At 37.0% G+C, this 9754-nt stretch overlaps 2 protein-coding genes across 2 annotated transcripts; one reads left to right on the top strand and one right to left on the bottom strand.

Annotated features, from left to right (window-relative positions):
- Nucleotides 1–3617, top strand: l(2)37Bb (FAD-dependent oxidoreductase domain containing lethal (2) 37Bb). Its single transcript, XM_073080316.1, has 6 exons — nt 1–447; nt 759–1068; nt 1613–1949; nt 2329–2566; nt 2989–3103; nt 3395–3617. Exons 1-6 carry the CDS (start codon nt 181–183, stop codon nt 3532–3534), a joined length of 1407 nt encoding a protein of 468 aa, XP_072936417.1. The 5' UTR covers nt 1–180; the 3' UTR covers nt 3535–3617.
- A 114-nt stretch (nt 3618–3731) lies between these two features.
- On the bottom strand, nt 3732–6644 carry LOC140747731 (calcium load-activated calcium channel). The gene is made up of 5 exons (XM_073080317.1): nt 6212–6644; nt 6046–6123; nt 5463–5637; nt 4804–4944; nt 3732–4064 (listed from the first exon to the last, which is right to left on the bottom strand). The coding sequence occupies exons 1-5, from the start codon at nt 6270–6272 to the stop codon at nt 3968–3970; spliced, it is 552 nt and encodes a 183-aa protein (XP_072936418.1). The 5' UTR covers nt 6273–6644; the 3' UTR covers nt 3732–3967.
- Between the last annotated feature and the right edge of the window lie 3110 nt (nt 6645–9754).

Genomic DNA, 9754 nt, shown 5'->3' with positions numbered 1-9754 from the left:
CAATACAGGCAATGTCAATTTAAATCTTATTCTTATTTAAGGTTATAGTTAAGTTTAGTTAAATTAAAATCTAAATTTATTCCAGAACTTCAGCGAATAACGAACTTTACGTACAATGAAATTTACCTGAATTCTTGACGCTATCTATGGTGTTCTGGTATATAAAATAGCGGAATTATAATGTTTTTAAAAAGAGTATTCTGCGAAGTTGGGCTAGGTAAACCTAGTAAATTTATCTATCGTACGTATACTGATTCTAAGAATCCGTTCACTAGAACTTGGGATGTATTATCTAATGATCTTCGCCAAAAGAAGAAAATTTTCTACCCTGAACACTCAGACATCGTTATAATCGGCGGTGGCATCATTGGTTCTTCAATTGCGTACTCGCTAAAACATAGAGCTGGTCCTGGATTATCAGTTGTTGTGTTAGATAAAAACCTGTCTGTAAGTAAATCGCCAGTAAGCTTGATAATATATTTCGTAGTAAAGACTAGATTACATAAATGCATGCGTGTTTAACATTTTGTTTTAACATTATTTAAAAATAAAAGTATAGACTGAGACTGAAATTAGGACAATTTAATGTATTTTATATAACTATGACCATGCATCTACACTTTAAGATGTATTTGTTATAATACAAATAGGATTTGAATAAAATTATTCAATGCATGATTTATTATGTTACAATTTATGCCATTGATATAAGACAAACTCTGATTTTAATATCAATGGATGAATATTATTTGTTACAGAATAATGTTAAGGAAATGCAAAACAATGTTCTGCTGGGAACTCTGTCCCAACATTATTCATTACCAGAAAATATATACCTCTCCCAGTACAGCGCAGAGTTTTTCAGAAATATCAAGGAAAACTTAAACAGCAATGTTGACATACAGTACAATCCACTTGGCCGGTTAGTGCTGGCTAGTGAAAAGTACGCTGAACAACTGGAACAAAATGTATCAATACAAAGGGAGCATGGTACAAAAAATGAATTAATAAGCCCAGATGAAATACGTAAACGATTTCCCTGGATTGACACAACAGATATTCAATTAGGCAAGTATAACTGTGCTCAAAGTTATTTAAATTTTAGAAATTAATTATTTCTCGCTTTAACAGTGAAAAAAAAACATGCTGGAAAACCTGGATATTAAAGAAATCTTTACAAAAAAGTGGAGTTATGTAAAATCTACCAATTCACTTCTGGCCAGGGTTGTGGAATATGCCTCTGTTCTTTCTCATTCTGAGAAATCTGTGACCAGTAACTGGATAGTAATGGGTTGATGCAGAAGTTTGACTGAAATATGTAATCAAATATGTTTTTTTTTTCATCATAAATAATGACACTACAAATTATAAATAAATTAATTGTTGTACTAGTTCAAATACATATTGTTTGTGTTTTAAAAATGTGTACTGGCAAACCTATAAATCTGGGCTTCATATATATAATATAAATTTTTGTACATTAATCGTCTTATATTTTAAGATTTGATGAATAAGTGTACTAATTTGATAATTTTTATAAAACAAATGTCACATACTTCAAATGATGAATAACATTTAATAGAATGTACTAATAATATATAATAAATTTAAGGTTGCATCAGTACTGAGTGTGATGGAGTATTTAACGCTAGCAAATATTTAAATGCATTAATAAAATCATCAAAGGATCTTGGTGCCACTTATGTAGATGCAGAACTTATTGGATTTGAATTGGAGAGACAACGAGATGTTTTGATGGAAGGTGTAGAACCTGGTTCCTACCAGAAAATTAAAAAGCTCTCATATAAAACACAAGATGATGAGATTCACGATTTAAACTTTGCTGCTTGCATTCTGGCAGCTGGTGAACAGTCTGGACATATAGCGAAAATGGCAAAAATAGGTGATGATGAAGGTTTACTCACTGTACCTTTACCAATAGAAAAAAGGTAAAAACCGCTATGAGACATATTACACAATAATTAAAATGAAATTATACACTGAAATTATAAGTATTGACACAGGCGTATCAGTAACAATATCTGAGGTAACTTAAAGTTACATGAGTTTTTGGGTAAAATCATATATTTAAAATTGCAGGCTTACTTCTTTACCTCTATTTTTTAATTGTTACTAATCATAATGTTGTGACATCATAACTAGTGGCAATACTATTACTATTATTTGAAATAAAAGTTCTTAATATCCAAATTACAAGTTAGTGAAACTGTAATTACACGAAAGAAAAGATATTTAAGTATATTATTTATTTAGCCCTTTCCATAGTTATTTAATGTTATATTTTAATAGTTATGTATTTTTTTTCAGAGAATACAATGTATATTCCATTCAAAATAATCCTGAAGCTTTACCTGTTGGTTTAAATACTCCCTTCATAATGGACACCAGTGGCTTGTGGTTCAGAAGGAATCAATTAGAAAACAATTCGCTTTGTGGCCTCATTCCTTCCTTCGACATCAATAACAATGAACATTTAAAAGATGAGTTGGATACTTTAATAAAACCATCTCTAGTTAATAGATTTCCGGGATGCAAAAATATTAAAGTGAGTTGAATTTAAAATTATACTATTACAACAATGAATGAAGAAACTCTGAAATATATTATTACAGAAAGATTGGAAGTTATCTTTTATGAATAATTGTGTAGCATTAGTATAAATTAAGTATAATATATTTTGTATTATTGGATTAAAGTAATTTTCCTAGTTTAAAAGACATACAAAAGCCAAATAGTAATATGTCCACTCATAATGTATAAACTCTTTTTAATGTCAAATGTATACTTTTTGTCTGCTTTGTACAATTTTCTGGAATCATTAAGAAAATAATGATATATATAGACAGTTACTACAATTCAGGTACAATATATACAACTGGTTTAGTAAACAATAAGATTACCTGCTTATTTTTGCTTCCATGTAGCAAAATCATAATGATATCAATTTAATGTGAATGTTTATTTCAGATTGATCACATAGGTACTGAAGTGTATGACTATAACTCTTATGATGACACAGGCATTCTAGGTCCACATGTATATCATGGCACACTGTATTTTGCTACTGGTTTTGGCGCCCTAGGTAAGAAATTTTATCAAAGAAAAAATAATTATAAATTTATTGCTTTATACTTATATGGATGGACTTTACACATTTATATAAATGTAATTTCTATATAATTAGGATATTTTAATTCCTATATCCTATTTAACAAAATCAATTTTTTAAGACATTTATATTTAAATTATATTTATAGCTTTAGTTTATGGGTCAGAGTAATTATAATTTTAGTATCAGCCTTAATTTTAATTTCCATTCAAGAATTGTGATTTATTATTTATTTATTCATGACATTTTAAACTTACATTTTAGGTTGTCAACATGCTCCAGGAATCGGAAGAGCTATTGCAGAATTAATTATTGATGGCCATTTCACTACTATTGATTTGACCAGACTTGGATTCGACAGATTATTAGTAGATTATCCCTTGATTGAGTCTAATGTTTACTAAATAATATTATTTAGATGTGGCTACTGTCATAATAGCCTAGACCTAATTAATTTATTATTTCATTAGAAATATAAGTTACTGAATATCCCAAATGTGTTTAATTTTAATACACCATCAATAATAAACTTTATATTAAGTTAGTAATAAAGACAGTTGTATTTACGCTCAATGGATACAAAAAATAAAAATATAGTGGATTCACTCAATCAGTTTATTCTACCATTTCAATATCATAAAACAAACCAATGATACATTTTCTAGCTTTCCAGAAAGTGGACCATATATAGTCAAATAACATATTTAAATACAAACTGCTATACTATTCTTATGTACTTTAAACATAAATAAACTGTAACAGAATTATAAATAATTAAGTCTATTCAAGATAACTTTCAAGCCTCAACTTACTATTTAGCCTGAGGTTATGAGGAATTTACTTAAACTGAGCTGCGGGAGGTGTGAATAAAGTACCACCTTGTTTTGACGCAGCGCGTGATGGAGCGAATCCCAACAGCTTCTGGATATTTTGTCTGCAAATGAGAAACAATCCAATTAACTAATACTACAAATTATTTTACTTCCTATATATGTCCATGATACTGATTAAAAAGTGATAAAAATCATGGCTAGACTATGATATGGACTCACATTTATGCAGTCAACCTGAGACCACTGTTCTGATGATGATAAAAAATTACTTCTTACATAAGACTTTTCATCTTATCTATTAAATGTAAAATGTTTCAATGGATAATAGTGACCATTTATCCACTTACAAGTATGCTTACTTTCTTAACTTGAACTATTATGAAGTTTTTTTTTTTTTTATAATATAAGAGTAGCAGACGAGCATGCAGTCCACCTGATGGCAAGTGGCTACTGCCGCCCATGGACATCTGTAATCAACCCCAGATAGGATTAGATATTCCTACCTGAGGTCGGCCACAGATGCGCCGCTACCCCTGAGGACTAAGCTGGAACGCCTCGGAAAAGTCTGTCTCCCTTACCACACCCTTCAAACCAGAACACAGCAGCGCCTAGCACTGCTGCTATTAGGTAGAAATAGGTGTGGCGGTGGTGCCACCGGAGTCGAACCATAAAGGGTTCTACCACCTTCAAAGGAAGTACCAAATACCATGGTAATTACCAATATATATTGAAGAATCAAGGTGGAGTATATTCCATTCCTTCCCCATTTTTGGAGAGAAACCCATCCATAGCAATGGGACATAAAACAGATGTGGGCAACAATAACAGTCTTATAATTACCTTATACTCATTGTGCAAAGGATGTACAGGAATATGAATGAACAGTCAGTATAATCATCCCCTGGCAAGTTCCTGTGACTGAAGTTCTGCAACAAGCTGATAGGGTGGAATGGCAGTTTAGCTACCACTCTTCCATCAAATCTGAAATCAAATAATACAAACCTGATCAAAATCTATTTTGGTCTTATGTCTTGTTATTCTTAAATTGATTTGAATTTCTAAACACTTTGCAATTAATTTCAAATGAGGTTCAGACATATAAAATTTCATACAAAGACCAAACAAAAATTAAAAGCAACAATCAAATTTTTTTATGCTACTAATATTTCCACAATTACTACTTTTTATTATTCACTTCTAGCATTGAAGAATTCATGTTTGGTCTTTGTACATTGATAATCATCAACCAATAATGATAAACAGAAAGGTGCCCAACTTTGCTACACCATGATTTTTTTTTTATATATTTGAGCCTAACAATAAAGCAGACATGCTACCTGATGGAAAGCAGTCAACGTCAGCTATAAACATTTGCAAGACCAAAAGAGTCGCCAATGCATCGCCAGCTTTGAAGGAGAGCTCTTTTTGCACCTTTTTTGAAAAGCCCCATGTCATAATAAAATAATAAAATTAATGTATTCATGGTAAGGTTCACTTACATGCTATTGAACATACTGAGTAATGCTGTAAAAGCAAAACCAATAGCAAACATGGATTTCATCTTGACAAATGAAAGGTCCCGATTATTATTCTTAAGGCGTTCCTCCTCACGTTCAATCTTTTTCTTATACTGCTTATCCAGAGAGTCCCCATGAGCTTCCTTTAGATTTTCCACTTAAAACAAGAAATACAAATTAATCATACATATCAAATGTATAAAAAACTTTTATGTACAGGCATGAGAAAACCTTTATAAGTTTACTCAATAAAAAAGTCAACTATTACAAGACACACTACAAATGACTAAGATAGTCCCCTCATATGTATGTCAACTGGCATTCAACTTTTCTATTTAAATGCAAGAACTTCTTAGGGCAAGTGTGGATGGTACGTCTCCAGTCTGACCAACTGGTTCTAAATATTAAACAGATGTTTAATTTTGTTAGAAATATCGTTCATAGATACAATACTTCTATGCATAAATATTAGACTGCTGTTTTGTTAAATTTATGTATGTCCCTAAGTCATAAGTTACAGTAAATGAAGACATGAACTGATTGTGTTACACTATATGACACTTACACTTTTTGCTTTGACGTTCCACTTCTACTTTTAATTTCTGGTACTTCTCAGTTCTGTAAACTAAAACCCATGTAAGCCCTAGAAATAAAAATATGAATGATTACTTATTAATGTGCGTAATTGGTTAGATAACAAATGTATCTAAATTAAACTAATTCATATTTACCTTCTCCTAGCAAAGCTGTACATATAGAAATGAATACTATCAATAAAGAATCTTCCCACATTTTTTTTCTATAATTACAGAATTTTCAGAGTAAGTTTATTCGTTGATATTTACAATGTAAGAAAGGCGAAAGGTGATTGCAAAACTCTGCTAGTGCATTAAGGTATTCTAGATAACAAGCCCAGTGAACCTTTTACTCTTAATTTTACTCTCCTTCAAACTGCAGTGTGACACGGCGAGTAATAGCAGCAAAAAGGTAAAAGAAATCAGACAGACAAAAGTAATTTTTGTTAGACGGATCTACAGAGGTATAATAATAAATAGTAAATAATTATATTCACTTGAATCCCTCAATAATTACTAAATATTCAAACCATTACTTTAATGTACAAGTATTATAATAAAGTTAATGATGTGTCATGTGTCAAATGTCTATACAAATTACAGATTGAGTATTGACGGAAATAGGGACTTCCTAGCAAGACGGGACTTCATACCCACCGGTCTCTCATATGCCGCGTCTGCGTTTGCAATATGGGGTGGGTAGGGATTATTCGGGTCTCGAGGGTACCCTCTTTGCCCGCGTAAATTTTCAAGGTGGTGAATACCCCCCGGATTTTTTAATATTCTTTCATAATAATATAATATTATTAATAATATCATAATATAATGAGACAACATTCAAATTATACCAACCCCGCTGTTTAGCGTGGGGTACGGGACTCGGTCAAATTACCAAGCTGGCAGTCCCCATTCTGATGGTCTGAGAGAGGAACCAACCCTGGGAGCTCCCGCGGAAGCGGCCGCCCCTCAGGTGGTCCATCGTGAAGGGGCGCGAACCCCTTTAGGTGGGAGTGTGGTCCGGCGTCAGCTCGCTCGTACATCGAGCGAGCGAGGCGGACCACAAACTCCTCCACAGACTACATTTTAAGGTCGCGCTCCAACACGTCGTTCCTGACGTAGCGACCAGCCCCCACGATCACTCGCAAGGCCAGGTTCTGCTGCGCCTGGAGACGCTGCCGGTTCGACCTAGAGACCAACGCGTACCATGCCGGCACCGCGTAGGTGAGTCGAGCACGAATGTCTTGTAGATACCTAGTTTCGTTCGTACCGGTAACCTGGATGTAAGCACCGGTCGGAGCATCGCTCGGGCCACTCGGGCCTGGTGGATCGAGTGCTCCACCTGCGGGGTCATACGCAACGAGCGATCGATGCTACATCCTAGGTATTTAACATGGGTCTGCCAAGCTACCTCCGTTCCCCGGAGACGTAGCGGCGACGGCATAATACGCTTGCGGCTGAAAAGAATTACGACTGTCTTACCGACATTGACATACCATACATACCGACATTGTGGCCGTGCGCCACTTATCCAGCCACATAGGTAATAGGTCGAGCAGGCGCTGCATCCTGGCAGCAGCTAGTTCAGCTCGGCGGGATGACGCGAAGTACGCGCTGTAGTCTGCGAACAACGCGAGCATAACGTCCCGTTCCTACTCCTCCAGGTGACCGCGAAGGGTGGGAACGTCGTTGGTGTATAGCGAGTAGAGCCACGGCGAGAGGCAGCTTCTCTGCGGCACCCCCACACATATGGGCCTAGGGTTTGAGGCGACGTCCTCGACCGAAATATAGAACTGCCGCTCACTTAGAAACGATGCTATCAACCGTGTCAGCCCCGCCGGGGCAGGTGTATCCATCATTTTGCACATGAGCCCACTGTTCCATACACGGTCCAACCCCCTATCTATATAAAGAAAGACGCCGACGGTGTGACGGCCGTAATTAAGCTCGGATGCCAAATGATGGATAACCCGCGTGAGCTGTAGCGTTGTAGAGTGGCCAGCGCGGAATCCGAACTGCTCGTCCCTTATATTAAGGAACGGGCGCAGTCGTTTCAACGCCAACCTCTCAAACAGCTTGGCTGTGGTTAACAGCGGGGTTATGGGGCGGTAGCTACCCCGGAGACGGCGGTCTTTCCCCGGTTTCGGGAGGACGATTACCTTCCCTAGTTTCCAGATGGTCGAGAAATGGTTGGTGCGAAGGATGCCGTTGTAGACCCGGGTCAGAGTGACCAGGGCCCCTCGGGACAGCATACCAAGCGCCATGTTAGGGATCCCATTGTGGCCTGGAGCCTTACGCCTGGATAGACGTGAGGCCGCCTTCCTTACCTCTGTGGTAGAGATAAACTCAATCCCTTCGAATGCCGGAGTCGGACCCCTAAGGAAATCCCTTACTCTACCCTCTACCTGCTCATGGTGCGCGGAGATGTACGGTGCGGGTGGGTGCGGTGAGAATTGCACGCATGGAGTGCAAGCACCTCCGCGCGGTCCTTTGCTGCGTGGACCCGCCGCCCCTCGCCATCTAAGAGGGGGGTGACGGGGACCTTAGCTCGAGTCAGCTGTCTGTTCAAATGGTGAAGTGAAGTCTACGTCTCGCTCGCCTGGTCGATCCTCATCTCCCAGGCAGCACCTCGCAGCTCCGCCATGTCAACAGACAGCCGCTCGGCCAACGCATTGAGGTCACGCTTGACCCGGGGACATCGGGTGCGCGCCCAGAGCTCACGCAGACTACGCTTTTTAGCGAGGCCCTCGCTCAGACGAGCTGGGAGAGGTGTTGAGTAGCGACCCGCCTCCACAGGGATCTGGGTGGTCGAGGCCGCCAGGGCATTCTGTATAGAGGTTTGTAATACCTCGGTGGCAGCCTCGATTCCCTCGGGTGAAGTGAAGTGAGAGTGGGCCGCTGAATTTAACAGCTGGTAAAAGGTTCTTAAATTTCTCCCAGTCCGTTTTACTGCGGGCTCTGGGGGGCTCTACACACGCCGCCCCTACACCAAGGGTAACCAAGATGGGCAGGTGTTGTGTGTCTAGGTCATACAACACCTTCACGTGGACTGGACACGGGAGGTTCTTGTGAAATACTATGTCCAGGACATCGAGATGATGGGACTCAACCGAGGGGATATGGGTGGGAGCCTCGGGCCCCTGTACCCCGGGCTTCCAGGAAACCCTCGTTGCCCGGGAATATTATTTTATATTGATAATTGACATAACACAGTAACACTCTGACATTCGAATCGATTATAATAATCTCTAGACATGGCGATAATCGATATGACAATGTATTTCATACCCGGGATATAAATAGTTTCAAAATCGATGCATCAAAATCATTTATTTGTATATGATGCTTAGTAACTTATAATTTCACTTCAACCTAATATGAAGAAACTATTTTTTATATCTTTTTTTTATGGATTATTAATATATAACAAAATTTTATAGATTTGAGATTGATGTGATTGTTTGTTTGTTTGATGTGATTGTTTGAGTTTTGATTAATGATTTTTCATTTTGATTGTAATTTATATTTAAACATTTATAGTACTACTTATATACTTGTATTAGTAGTATTTAAACATATTAAACTATGAAATAAGAATTTTGTATTATAAAGCACTTCTACATGTATCAACTTAAAGTAAAACCATTTAAAATTTAATATTATTATATTATTAGTACATTTATACTTATGCATTATTTATAA

This window comes from Epargyreus clarus, unplaced genomic scaffold, assembly GCF_041222505.1.
Source record: "Epargyreus clarus isolate Ecla_fem2 unplaced genomic scaffold, WU_Ecla_fem_2.2 ptg000015l, whole genome shotgun sequence".
Taxonomy (NCBI): domain Eukaryota; kingdom Metazoa; phylum Arthropoda; class Insecta; order Lepidoptera; family Hesperiidae; genus Epargyreus; species Epargyreus clarus.
The sequence above is the reverse complement of the archived record's forward strand: the minus strand, read 5'-3'. Positions and strand labels throughout refer to the sequence as shown.

Bases quoted from the DNA above. Each gene is read 5' to 3' on its own strand.
- LOC140747731 (XM_073080317.1), bottom strand. From the start codon at position 6,272: ATGTGGGAAGATTCTTTATTGATAGTATTCATTTCTATATGTACAGCT. The intron at 5,638-6,045 runs GTAAGTGTCATA...TCTTGTTTTAAG, and splicing joins GGAACGTCAAAGCAAAAAGT to TGGAAAATCTAAAGGAAGCT. The intron at 4,065-4,803 runs GTAATTATAAGA...TCTCATTTGCAG, and splicing joins CTTTGCACAATGAGTATAAG to ACAAAATATCCAGAAGCTGT.